The 14,042-nt window shown below is 39.6% G+C and overlaps 1 protein-coding gene across 1 annotated transcript; it reads right to left on the reverse strand.

Moving 5' to 3' along the window:
* Positions 1-6,119: 6,119 nt before the first annotated feature.
* On the reverse strand, positions 6,120-13,576 carry LOC119274298 (fatty acyl-CoA reductase 1-like). Its single transcript, XM_037554979.1, has 10 exons — positions 13,395-13,576; positions 13,176-13,279; positions 8,401-8,600; positions 7,951-8,051; positions 7,655-7,847; positions 7,383-7,544; positions 7,219-7,300; positions 6,853-7,125; positions 6,613-6,740; positions 6,120-6,428 (listed from the first exon to the last, which is right to left on the reverse strand). The coding sequence occupies exons 1-10, from the start codon at positions 13,483-13,485 to the stop codon at positions 6,266-6,268; spliced, it is 1,497 nt and encodes a 498-aa protein (XP_037410876.1). The 5' UTR covers positions 13,486-13,576; the 3' UTR covers positions 6,120-6,265.
* Positions 13,577-14,042: the final 466 nt, after the last annotated feature.

Consider the following 14,042-nt stretch of genomic DNA (forward strand, 5'->3'; position numbering starts at 1 on the left):
CCCTCCAGCGCCCCCTTCCCCTTCCCCTCCTCCCGCCGCTGCCGGCCTGCGCCACTAGGCCATGCCCGCTGGTGTTGGCGGCGGCGGCGGCCTTTCCTTCCCTGCGCGCGGTGCCATGGCTCGGGTGGTGGCGTCCTGCGACGGTGCTCCTCGGTCGACATTGGTTCCGGCGGCGGCTGCTGCTCATGGTGGCGCGGCTCTGGGTGGCCTAGAGGTGGCGGCGCAGCCACTTGGCGGCGGGCTGGCACCGTGGATGGTGGAGACACCCTCCCAGCCTAGATCTGGGCCCTTTTGGGCCCCATCTGTGTCTGGGCGGGCCTGACTTGGTATCGATTGCGGCTGCTCCGACGGGGGCGGTGGTGGCGCGGCTTGTGCGGCGGGTTGTGGAGACGGCGGCACGTCTACTGCAGCGCGGCGATGGGTGCTTCACGAGCCCCTTTTTGGCTCGGCCGGACCTCGAGGGCCTGGTACGCTCCCCTTGTCGTGTCCGGTCGGTGACCCCCGATGGCGGTGGAGGTTGTCTCCTCTGGCGTGGCTGCTATCGCTGCCGCTCCTTGTTCCCGGCTGCTCCCTCTCGACCCTGTCGGTCTTGCTTCGATGGCCATGGTGAGGCGGCGGTGATGATGGCAAAACCGTGGTGCCGCACGTTGGTGGGTGGCATGTCTGTTGAAGCGTGTTGGACCATTCGGTGATGTGGGTGTTTGGCGGATGGGAGAAATCCGTGTCGTCTCGCTGGCACTGACGTGGTGACGCCCGTGGGCCCCACCGTTCCTTCCTGAAGGGCGTCGGGTATTCCTCTTCCCCACGCCCCTCCGCGTACCAGGGGAAACTCTAGGACCTGTCCGGGAAGCAGTGTCGTCGTCGTCAAGTTCCTTGCTGAAGGTGTTGCTTGGTATACGGAGGTTCGAGGTGCTTGGAGTGTGGTGGTAGATTTCCGGTGGGTGCAGCGGTTTCGGGTTATCATCGCTTTCGTCGATCCGATGTTGTTAACATTATTTTCTCTCTTCTTTCTCTTTTGTTTCTTTCGGGCATGCTTGTGCTGTTTACCGCAGCATTGGACTCTTCGTTGTATCGGGCGGTTGCTATATCTATATAGTATGGCGAAAGCCTATTTCGTCAGGCTGTACATACGTATATTCATAAAGATGAGCGTATATGCATGTATCCAAGGACAGTTATGAGGGATGTCTTTCACCCATAACTGCACGCAAGCGAACAAGCAACACTTATAGCAGTTTCATCTAACTCAGGCCTAACTGTCAGTTTCTACAAACAGATAAACATACGTTTCTATTTTAGGAGGTGTCTACAGATCACATGGACAACTACTATAAACAGATGTTGTCTAAGCTATTGCACACGCCTCACGCATGCACTCCCGCTGTAGACGGTTACTGGTTGGCCACTTTGCGCCAATTGCTAATATTCTGCACATGCTGCACATGCTGGCATGTCTATTGCGATCGGTTGGAAACAACCAGCTGATTAAAGACCCCCAACTGTTTATGGAAAACGATTGGAGGAGACTTCCTTTTTAATTTATTTTTTCAGGTTTATTGTTTGCTTCCTCAGCCATGGTGGTGAGAACATCATCAACTGTAATCGTTCTCAATTGAAATGGGATCCAAGTCGCATGCTTACATGCTTTTTATATTAACAACACGAACATTTATTGTAAAACATATTTTTTGGGGATTAAGAACGTTTAAACAAACACGAGATCAATGGTTTTAATTGATAACATTTTTTAAAGAAGAATATGCTTTCAAACTTGCGAACAGTTTTTACAAAATGGCCATACATTTTTCGAAAAGTTGAGCGCTTTTGAAATTTGTAAACAAATTTTGGAAACACGAAGAATATTTGAACTTTTCTTCCAAATCAGAAACATTTTTTGGAACTTGTGATTTGTTTTTAGATTTTCTAACATTTTGTTAAAGTTCGAACGATTTTTCAACTTCTAAACAATTTATGAATTTGCTGAACCTTTTTCTTAATTTTTTTAATTTATGTAAAAATAAAAAATAAAAAGGAAAAAGGAAAAAATGAGAAAAAAAATCTTTTGTTAGGAGAAAACAGAGTTGGAAAAAAAGTGAACTAAACAAACAAAACGCCTCCAAAAAAAGGGAAACGTATCACAAATACTTTGGCCGGGCCATCTGCAGTTTGCTCACTAATTGCCTGTGTGAGGCAGCGGCATTTTGCTGGATTGAGCGACATATAGGATTTATCTTCTTTTTGGAGAAATATACGGGGTTTACGTGTGCAACGCTTGTAGAGTGCACTAAAATGTATATCACATTATAAAAAAATGTCAATAACGTATTGGAAATTTTTTATGCATGTATAAAAGAATGTTCTTGATTTATACAAAAAAAATCTACATATGTGTGTGCAAAAAGTAGACATCAAAGCATGTATTTAATAAAATGATAAATATGTTTAAAATATTGTTACTTATGTATATAGAAATTTTATAATGTGTATGGAAAGTATATTAAAACATGTATTTGAAACCTGTTAATCATGTATTTTAAAAATGTTAAATATGTATAAAAAAATGTTCCTGATGTGTACAGAAAAAGTACCATGTTTATGAAAAACGTAGTATGTGTTGAAAAAAGAGAGAGAATAATAAAAAAGAAAGAACAAAGGAAAACAAAATATAAGTAAAAGCCGGAAAAATAAAAAGGAAATGAAATGGAAATATAAAGAAGCAAAAGCGAGAAAACAATAAAGAAAATAGTCAAAAAAATAAGGAAGGCTCGATCAAAACAGTGAAAACCGAACAAAAAAAAACCACAAGAAATAACCGGACCCAAACAATGAAAACCAAACTAGGGAAAATGGCACAAAAAACTATTGTGCTGGCCATCCCAGTCACAACGCGCCTACAAGTTTTCATCTGATTTAGCCTTCTTTCTATTCTGTGTGACTCGAATACAAGTTTTCATCTGATTTTCACTTGTTCCTTTTACAGATTCTCATTTTTCTTCTTTTTAAATTTTAAATTTATTTTTCCAATTTACTTTTTATCCTTTTCTTTCCCCCTGTTTTTTTCTGTTTATTGTATACCCTATTATTTCTACTTTTTTTACAAAATAGAAATAGTTTATACAAATACAGGAATGCTTCCTGAATTGTGCCATATTTATTTTATATTACACAAATATTTTCTAAAATGTGTACCCATTTGAAAATGGTAGAAACCTTTAAAAAATAAGTAAACACCCTTTTAATTATATTAGCACCTTTTCAAATTATGCAAACAGTTTTTTACAATTAAAAGGACTTTTTGTTACATATATTTGAGCACTTTTGATGATTACACTAACATTATTTAAATTGCTGAATACCTTTCAAAAGTTACATAAGTAGTTTTAATAAAAATAAGTAAAAACATAAATTGTATTTTTTTCATAATGTGAGGAAATTTGTGATAATTACATGATTTTTTAAATGCCTGAACACTCTTTAAAATTACATGTACACTTTTTTGAAACAAGTGAACACTTTTTAAAACTACAAGAGCATAAATATTTAAACTGTTTTTAGTTAGAGGGCTGCTATGCGCCGGCCTGCGGATCTTTCAAAACGATCCACCGCCTCACGAGTCGTTGGATGTGACACGACCCACCACAACCCAGCAGCTCAACGTCTTGTTGCAACAGAGGTTATGTTGCAGAATATTTTTTTTGCAACATAGGTTTTGTTGCGGGATTTTCTTTTGCAGTAGAGTTATTGTCGTGGATTTTTGTTTGCAACATAGGTTTTGTTGCAGAGTTTTTTTGCAATAGAGCTGATGTTGCAAAAACTTGTCTAAGTTGCCGTCCTCGTTCGCCCATATGGCTTGCAACACTGCTGTTGTTGCGAGAAAAGGTGAAGGTCACATTGTAGGCAAGGGAAATAATGAACGTGTGTGAGCGTGTGTGAAAATGCACGGATCAAGGGCTATCCAACTGTTGCGTGTGTGACAGAATTCGCTAAGCGATCAGCCGACGGAGCATTAGTCCTTCCCTTTTTGTTATGTGAACTGTTTTAAAATATAGATCATTATTTTAATTGACTGATTTTTTTCTAGACTTGTACATTAAAAAAATATGAACACTTTTTAAATAACTAATATTACTGTATTTTACAAAAAATCCACTAATATTTTTAACTCGATAAAGCAAGAAAAGAAAAATACAGAGAATGCTAAAAATCTCAACGGAGAAGAAAGCATACACGTTCTAGTACACGCCCGATTCCTATCTCAATCACTAGCTAGTGAAGGTGGTGTAACAAAGGGACGAGGACATCAGCTGTGCGGCAAAGGGAGGTGGATGGTGGTTGTGCGACAAAGAGAGAAGACGGTGGTCATGCGACACGGTCGCACGGATCAGGTGGTGGTGCAGGTAGAGCATGAATCAGGTGGTGGGTTTAATGAACATCTATATCTATATCTATATTCTATTTCTTCTATTAATAAAGCAAGGTGCGTTTCGCCAACTTCTTCATTCGACGCTGAAAAGACTTTTTTTCTATCCAAGGTGGTACTAAATTCGTACGTGTTCGTCTGCTAGAAAAAAAATGATTTTCCAGAATTTCGTACGTGGACCGTGCCCTGTGGCCCAGCGAAGTCAGCCCACTTACTTTTCTGCCCACGCAGCTGGAAAAATCTATTTTCCGCACATGCCGCAAAATAGCGGGAACATCGCACAAATCATCCGATAATGGGCTGGCCCATTTTCCATTGTTCTGAGTTTTACTTCTATTTTTATTCTTCTTCCCATATCACTTTTTTTTCCTTTCAAATTTATTTTTCTTATAGAATTTATTTCGTAAATTCAAAATTCTGAAAAAACATGTAGAATTTTAAAAACAAATCAAATTATAGAAAATGTTCAGAATTCCAATTTGTTTTCCTATTTTGAAAATATTCAGAAATTGAAAAAGTTTCCATTTTTAAAAACTTATTGTTTTTCAAAATAGTTCAAGATTTCTAAAAAGAAAATGGCATTTAAAGAAATGCAATAAATTCGAAAAATATTTGTATTTTAGTGAAATATTCGCAATTCAAAATAATGTTAAAATATACACATTTTCAAAAAAAATGTTATGAATTTTCAACACATGTTCCCGTTCTAAAAAAATGTTCGCAAATTCAAATAATATTCATGTTTTGATAAAAGAAGTTGGTGTTTTCAATAAATGTTTGTGCATTTGAAAAGATGCTCCTGTTCCAAATTTTGTTCGTGTTTTAGTGAAAATATACATAATTTTCAAAAAATTGTTCAGTTTTTTAAAAAATGGTTCATGTTTCCTAATTCAGAAACTTAATACCTTAGAATCTCCTCGAGTGAAAGGAAAAGTAGATTGAATAATACACGGGCCTTCTTTGGCGTACTATGACATAACAAAACTGTTAAATGCCCTCGATCAGTGAATGGAAAATTGCGGAATGATTACTTCACATCCGGCGAAACCGAGAACCTAAATATTCCTTTTTCACGTGTACACAGGGTTTTGCTTGCACATATAATTCTCACTAACTTTAAATGCATACTACTTTTTCTCCCGTTGCAACGCACGGGCATATGTGCTAGTCGTTTCTTAATTTTGAAAGGTCCACAAGATCAAGGGCTAGTATAACGGTGAATTTTCCAGCATTTTCTCTTTGTTACCTCTATATTGTGCTTTTAATATATAAAATACTCCCTCCGCCGCCGTTGATTTTAGTACAACTTTGTACTAAATCAGCGACACTTATTTTGTGATGAGGGAGTAACTGATAGATTTTGTATAAGTAGACTTGTATAGAAAATAGTGTTCAAAGTTGTGAACTAAAGACCGTGTCCAAATTTTAAATAACATACTAGTACAATACATGTTAGAAAATAACGGGGTTTTTACACCACGACCTCCCATTCGCCTTGACCAAATGTTTAACATCTTCAACTAAGTGGGCATGATGCATGATGATATACTATGCTCTTTTATTTTCTGAGATTAAGGGGGTAACTTATTAACCAAATCAAGTAATGTTACAATCTAAAGCATAAACTCCACAACATGCTCTGGGAGCTGCCCATACTACGCTCTTTTCTGGCATCTGGCAAACACTACACCATATGTGCAGTAGACTTGCAAACATACTCAGAAGAGTTGCGTAACAAATGGAGTACAATACAAATACATAGGTGTTTCATAAAAAGAACAGACAAATAATTGTATTTCCATGGATAGTTACCGCACTGGAAATTTGTCTAGTTAAAGAAATAACTCAATCACGCGTGTATTTGAGCACACCAGGGATGTGAACGTTGTAGAAATAATCGCCCCAGTCAATGTACTTGGGATCAAAATCAAAGTAATAGGCCCCATTGTTATTTTGATTGTCCTTGTTCATTCCCATCCTGAGCTTATCCAAGTTGATGTCATCGAAGCTTCACAAGATTGATAAAATCAAGTCAAAGAACGGTATTTTTAAGGGTAAAATTATATATATTGATATGCTATGAGGAGGCACTAGTATACAATCATACCAAGTAATCACAAAAGCGGAAGGAAATATTGATATTCCCCGCAAAAAAGGACATATTGATAAGCATTTTAATAACAATTTCTTACCACCCTTTGAACAAGGTGTAGGGTGCATATAATTCGCTCAATTGCATCATGAATCTGAATTTTCTGTTGAGTTCGTTGTATCTCTGTGAGAAAACACCACAAAGTGCAATGTTCACTAGGCGAAGCATCTGCCCAATTGATTGTAGGAGAAAAAACCCACAAAATATTAATCTCATTTGCATCTCATATATCCCTAATCAACATGATTTAATCTCATATTGATATAGTAATTGAGCTAACCTCGAGGGGAAGCATGTACTTGACGGTCATGTATAGCTTGAACCACATGACAGTGTTGAAGAACCGCATCTTCTTCAGCCGAATACGCTCACCATTCCTTCCCGTGCATGGGGGGTTGTCATTGAAGTATTGAAAGAGAGACTTCCAAAGGATGGAATAAGGTGCCGGGTTCCGCATCGAAGAGGTTACATGGTAGATGACTTGCACCTGCTGGTCATGTGAGTGTGCTGCCGTGGCAACCATCATAGCATTGACCACCATGTCCCCTGGAATCTATATAAACCATGCAATGTAGTTGGTTACTTACTTAGTACCTTCACCAAGTTCCATTCCAAATATTGGTTGCCAAGTCATGAACAAGCTCACCACATCCATTATTAAGTCTAGGTTGACTAGGAAGAAGGGCAAGGTCTGCTTGGCGTATCCGATGACCACCGAGTCAATTGTCCTACGAAAGATGAGAATTCTCAGTAATCATACACCAGTGTTGTACATTGTTGTTAAGGGATAATTTTTTTTGTTTCAGTCACTTGATTCCTTCCATCCATCCAGGCAATGGCTCTTTGAGGGTGCTGGTTATAATGCTCGGGCGGATGATGACAACCGGAAAGTCTATTGGTAGGTTCCCCATAATCATCTCCCCCATTGCCTTGGTGAAGACATAGGTGTTTGGCCACCCGAAGTGTCGTGCCCTTCGCTCAGTTGTCCATAAGATCAAACATGTTAAAAGAGTATCAAGTTTACAGTCCCACCAAGTGGATGAAAGGAGTACACGTAATGTATGTTGATATTTTTGTCTAACCTCTTGAGGCCAAGCTCCTTCATGGTTTTCCTTCCAGCCTTCTCCGTGGAACAACTAGCTTTTAGTTCTCGAATGGTCTCCTTGACTAAAATTAACTCGGACTCGATGTCCAGATGTGTGCCCACCTTTAAGGTCTCGCCCATCAAGATCGGCTTCTCTGGTATTATCCCCTCTTGTTCACCAGCTACATACGCTGTTCAAGTAATAATATTAGAGGTTAATGAGTTAAAATTCAGGACGTCATGATATACCACCAAATCCAAATTCATAGATCATTTATTCTTATGGCTTCACACCAGTTGAAACATGAAGCAACATCTTGAGCTTAGGACATTTCGCTGCAAATGTGCAGACGTGCTTCACTCCCAAGACATTGACATCGAAAGCTACATCATATCTGAAAAGGTAGCATCACATTTTAAACAATTATTTCAATGCCATGCATGTTAATGTTTGTTACAATATTACATACTCCTTCCAATTCACCAATAAGTAATGCTATGGACACTGACATAGCCATCAGGGTGTAACTTTGACCACTAATTTCTATGAGTATATGTATAGTAACCAACACAATTATAATATTCAATCCTTTTGTGAAAAAATTGAATAATTGTGTTTTTTTTAAGTTCACAAACTAAAGACTTAAGATGAAACTATGAAATTTTGGCTGGAGGTATGTATAAATTGTCACTTATTTGTGAACTGAAGGGAGTAGCAATGTGCAACCAGAAAACACCTCAAACCTTTCAAAGAAATTTGTAGTCGCAGCTCCATTGACAATGACATCTATGTCCTTGGACAATTCCTCGAGCTGGGCATTGTCTAGTCCAAAGTTTTCATAAATGATATCTCCCAGTAAAGGACATATCTTTTCTTCAATGAAATTATTGAACTGCACACCATGTTTTTCTTTTAGCACATGAAAGATCTCCCGGCCTATGATCTGAAAAATAGCAAAGCATATTAGTAGTAGATTACTATCAATTACTATGCCAATGCTCTTGGTCAGGTTCAAATAAAAACAATTAACTTTCATCCCCACGCATTGTGCCACAAGCGACACTAGGCACTATTATATAGATATGTATACACACAGCTGAAAACCAGGATCATCTAACGTCCTTGTGGCCGATGTGGGGGATGTATCATATAGGCTCCAAATGTGTGCGCAGTTTGCGCTCGACGCGAATGATTTGAATGGAGAAATTGTGCCTGGTTTTTTACATGAATATGCAAAAGAGCGGTGACATTGTTTCTCATCCAGGTCGTTGGAACTTGAGGATGGAGGCAGAGCCCATTTGAAGGTCATTACTAAAGGTGCCACTATTGTGGGTAAAGTAGCACCGCTCCTACCACTTGGACCCCTCGTTGCAAATCATGGGCGATGTCACTATTGTTGGAAATACGCCCTAGAGGCAATAATAATGTTTTTATTATTCTATTTCCATGTTCATAATTAACTTTATATTTCAGTATATATCTGCAATGATTCTTGAATGTGAGATTCGGAGAAAAACCTTTTCGCATGTGAGGAAAGATAAACTCCAACCAGATCCCTAGTTAGGCCTCTTGAGTAACTCATGCATTGTTGATGGTTGTTCTTTCCTATCCATGGGGATTGTTAATGTAACAAGGAGGCCGATAATAATGAGAACATATTTTTAGGGTAAAATGATGTTGGATATATCTAACTTATGAAATATTGCGAGATCAGGTTGTCAATATGTTATCGGTATTTTCATATAAATGTTAATGTTTCCTTCCACCATAATAATATCATAGACCTGGATACCGAATGTTTACTTTGGGGTTTCCAAATGTTACTCCATAACTGGGTAATTATGAAGGTAACTTTAGGGTATTCTGGAAAAGTATAGTATGGTGCTCAATATGTCAGGACTAGAATTTACTCTCGAGCATTGGAGAGATAAACTCTGGGCACACTAGGTATTATGATGTCCATCATCGACACATGTAAAGATGATGCTAAGGACAAAGAGCCACTTCATCTTCTTTCTCTCCTGCTTAGTAATGTATAACTCGTGACCATGAGCACTGATATGATAAAATATGCTATGGTGGGTGGCGGAGGAGGAACGAGAGATGGTTTGGGCAATGTATTTGATTGACACAGATGGCTGGAGCTCGGTATTTCACTGATCACAAGAGGCGTTGTTGGGTTGAGTCCCACATCAGTTGTGGAAGGAGCCAGAGGATGACGTATAAATCATGGCCATCAGCATTGGTCTGATAAAATATGCTATGGCGGGTGACGCTAGAAGCAAAGAGGGGACACAACTTGGAAAGTTTGGCAGATAGATATAGAGGTTGGTCAAAACAAAAAATGATAGTGAGATAGACGTTGATGACATAAAAGTGTGATGTTGATGGTGTCCGACTTCTGTCACGTAACTACTTGCAGTGCATGCCCGAGAGCTAGTGTGCTTCAACACGACAATTGCACCGTGTTAATTCAAGACGACACACACATGATAACTTGAAGTAAACAAGCGCGAGGGTGAACTGGTCATCCACCATGAAGTCATGTTGAAGGTGGATCTAAAATTTGAGAAAAGATTCCACTCGATTGATGGAGCAACTATGGTGTAAGGATATTAGAAATGAAGCCAATTTTGGTGGAAAAGGTGAGAAACATGTGGTTTTGGCCAGAGCTCAATGGTCTCAGGGAAACATGGAACTAGGCATTGGTTGGTCATGATCGATGGTTCTCCGAACTCATGGGTGCGAAGGTGTTGTTTCACGCCCAGGATACTCGACCGACACATTAGAGGCTCGATGTGGTAACATAAATGAGTTATGTGGTAAACATGGAGCATGGTAACAAACTAGGACACTATTGGTCAAATATGTGCTCAAACAAGTCAGCAGATAATAGTGAAGTGATGTTGGTGAGTAGAATCCTAAGTTGGTGGCTGGCTCTATCAAAATTGATATGTCAGATAGACGGAAGTAGACCATGGAGAATCGAAGACAGTGGTGGAAAGTCTGATATGTCAAAATCTTTGATAGTACAATGCCATATATTTTTTGGTGTTCAATGCACATTGAAAGTCCGGGTGACAAATTCAGAAGGACTTGTAGTGATATAGTTGCGGGGGATGTAAAAGACTAGCCATAAAAGGAATGAGACAGCTGCCAATTGGACTCAGAATCACTAAATGCAGCAACGGAAGTCCTTGAAGTTTAGACGTGTAGTCAACAAGATTGATGACAATGAGTTCAGGTAACTCTTTTATCCAATATGTGAGTTTTTTTCACTTTCACGTAGATCCGGGAAGAGGCTACTAGAGTAGTGTTGTCGGATATGGTGACTTGAAGATTAACGTAAATGGTGTTTAACAACTTCAAGAATTTTGGAACACTAAACAAGAGCGGTGTAGAACTTTCATGGAAACATTGACTGTGATGAATAAAGAAGGGACTACAGGTGAGGTGGACTCACGTGAAGTCAAGTAGCAGCAGAGTTCATGATTAAACATTCAAGTCCAAGATACATGAATGTTCATTCATGAAGGCTTCAAGATGGCGAGGACATATTCACCGTGAGGGAATATGCATTTACGAGTTGTGCTGCAGTTGGACTTGTAAGTAGTAGAGGGTCGGGTGTTTGAGACGAGCAAGTGTAACCCCGGAATATTATATAAAGGCATCGTGGGATAGCCAAGGTATACTAGCTAAAGGAAGCTGGTAGGGTAGATATGAATCATGAACGAATGCATTAGGCGCACATGGCAGGGGTGAGCATACCGGCCATGTCGAGTAGTTGGAGGCGCTGTTTGATGGCCTAGGAGGGTTTGTCGTTGAATGTACTATACCACTTTTAGTACATGTGGAGGAGCACCAATAATCATGCCCTGGATATTAGGCGTAGATCGCTGAACCTCATCAATAAATCTGGGTGATACGACGCGATGTTTGTCCGTGTATGATAAATTGCGCCTCGAACTGCTAATAGTGTGTTAGGGTTTAATCTCGTTATGCCCATACCCATTTCCTCGAACAGCTCTCACCTAGCACCTATGTGATGCATGAGTGTCGTGCCTTCATGCAAGTGACATTTAACTACATACATTTCACTACCCTAGCATACAATCTCGTTATGCCCGTACCCATTTCCTCTCCTACACGCACATGTACATTTGTATCGCATATATCTATCTACTCCTTCTAACCTATAATATAGTGCGTATTGGATTTTTAAAAGCCAAACTTTATAAATTTTCACTAAGTTCATAGAAAAAAAAGTAAAATACCAAATCAATACCATTAGATTCATCATGAAATATATTTTTATATGATATATATTGATATTGTAGATATAGATACTTTTCTATGAACTTGGTCAAAGTTTTTTTTCAGTTATAAATTTGGTCACTGTCTGTGAAGCTTCACTTTTGTGAAACTAATGCGCACTATATTATGAGATCAAGGGAGGGGAAGTGCATGGATGAACCTGGGTACATATGAACCCACTTCGGAAAACTCAATTCTAAATGCTAAAAAAATTGAAAAAGGTTACACGGGTACTTCTCCATGTTCTACGCGCGTGCATAAAGTTTCACAAAAAAATAAGTTTTTTGTGGCCTGTGCAAATAAGAAAAAAATTGTGTCGTGTAACACTATTCAGAAGCACTGAAGTTTGTCTTTTTTTGAGACAAAACAAAAAGACATTCCTTCACAAAATTTTGTGTCGCGCATACACATTTACGAACATGTATGCATCATATTTTCTTTTCAATTTTTGACATTCTAAAACATGCTGAAAAAGGTTTTATTTAAAAGTGGGTGCATATGCACATGCATGCAGGGGGTGCCCTCTCACTGAGGAAGTATCTATCTATCTATCTATCTATATATCTACTCCCTCCGTCCCATAATATACTAGGTTCTAATATTATGTGATGGAGGGAGTATCTATCTATCTATATCTGGTTTCCCTCTTGCATTTCCAGTTCGTGTCCATCAATGCCATCTTCCCACCAACTTTAGCTACCGTAAGAAAGCACGTTATGTGCATCTCTAGCCGATCGACATGCAGGAATGCATAATGAGCACACGCTTGAATTAATTGCTTATGCATTCTTTGATGCCTATTGATAAATCGCGTACATGTACACTCCCTCCTTAACCGACGATTGGTACGAACCTTCCTTTTCAGAACGCGGATAGGGACCGGCTGAATTTCAGCCTTTCTTTTCCTTGCAGGCTCTATTCGAAATAGAACCAGACTCTGCTCGGATTGAATGTGATATTTGCGTGCTCACCAGAATTTAGCTTAACATTGAACTAAATACCAGAGAGTGAACAAAAACTAAACGAATGCAGACAGGGCCTAAGACGGCCTATATGCTGGAAAGCATATATACTTCTGTTAAATTTAATAGCAGTGGTTTGAGTAGTGACGTCTTTGTTGAAGGAAAAAAGTGGTGACGTGGCTTAATTAACGTGGATTTAGCATTAGACTAAAACTAGAAGAAAAATAAAATGATTATTTCACCTCGGTCTGAATCCGAAGCTTCGCAGATTCAGCATCAGGGGCCCGAATCAAGAGATAGAGCTTCTTCACATCAGGCTGAACCCTCAGTATCTTCTCCACAAGCACTACTCCCAGATCATGCAAGAGAAACACCAACATATAAGCCTCTCAGATGATCAGCACAAATGCATGCATGGCACAACCTGACCCGAAATGTACCGATCATGCATGAACGCATACCTTTGCCTAGGAAGCCAGTTGAACCAGTGATGAAGATACTCTTGCCCCTGAAATATCCTACAACACTGTCCGCATCCATTTCACCGATCATCCTCTTGGCTACTTTTGCCTGCCTCGAGAGGAGGTGAGATTGATGTCACTTGCTGCGAGACAACTTCCTTTGCTAGAAAATGCTACTATCTTGTCTGGCCATGCATGTTCTTATAGGGCAGGAAGGGGATGTGTTTTCAGTTGTCAAGTGGAACAAGGCAGCACCGGTTACGTGATTGCACTGTCCATCACCTAGCACAGATATTTTAAGAATGAGACATCCATGGAATGGCTGGTTGGTGAAAGTGGGAGAGAAAATAGAAAGTTGATACGGACACGTCTGGGCAGATTGCTTCTCCCGCTGCTCAGCAGTGTCGGCACACGACAAAACAACACACTGCACCTATCACTCAAAAATTATACCATTTGATTCAAATTGGAACAAAATTCGAATGATACAATTTTTGTACATACAACTCGTATTTTATTAGACGGTTTATCGGGGTTTCCGATGGAGATATCGGTGTCATTATGCTCAGCAAGTCAGCATCATCGTCAAATTGGTGAGCATCATAGGCGATGAGGACTAGTCGGAGGATAACGACGATGGCAACTCGG

This window comes from Triticum dicoccoides, chromosome 3B, assembly GCF_002162155.2.
Source record: "Triticum dicoccoides isolate Atlit2015 ecotype Zavitan chromosome 3B, WEW_v2.0, whole genome shotgun sequence".
Taxonomy (NCBI): Eukaryota; Viridiplantae; Streptophyta; class Magnoliopsida; order Poales; family Poaceae; genus Triticum; species Triticum dicoccoides.

What these genes read in the sequence shown, in the direction of transcription:
- LOC119274298 (XM_037554979.1), bottom strand. Translation starts at nt 13,485, where the DNA reads ATGATCGGTGAAATGGATGCGGACAGTGTTGTAGGATATTTCAGGGGC. An exon ending in GGATGGATGGAAGGAATCAA is followed by an intron (nt 7,301 to 7,382) that starts GTGACTGAAACA and finishes CATCTTTCGTAG; the next exon opens with GACAATTGACTCGGTGGTCA. An exon ending in TAGACTTAATAATGGATGTG is followed by an intron (nt 7,126 to 7,218) that starts GTGAGCTTGTTC and finishes TGGTTTATATAG; the next exon opens with ATTCCAGGGGACATGGTGGT.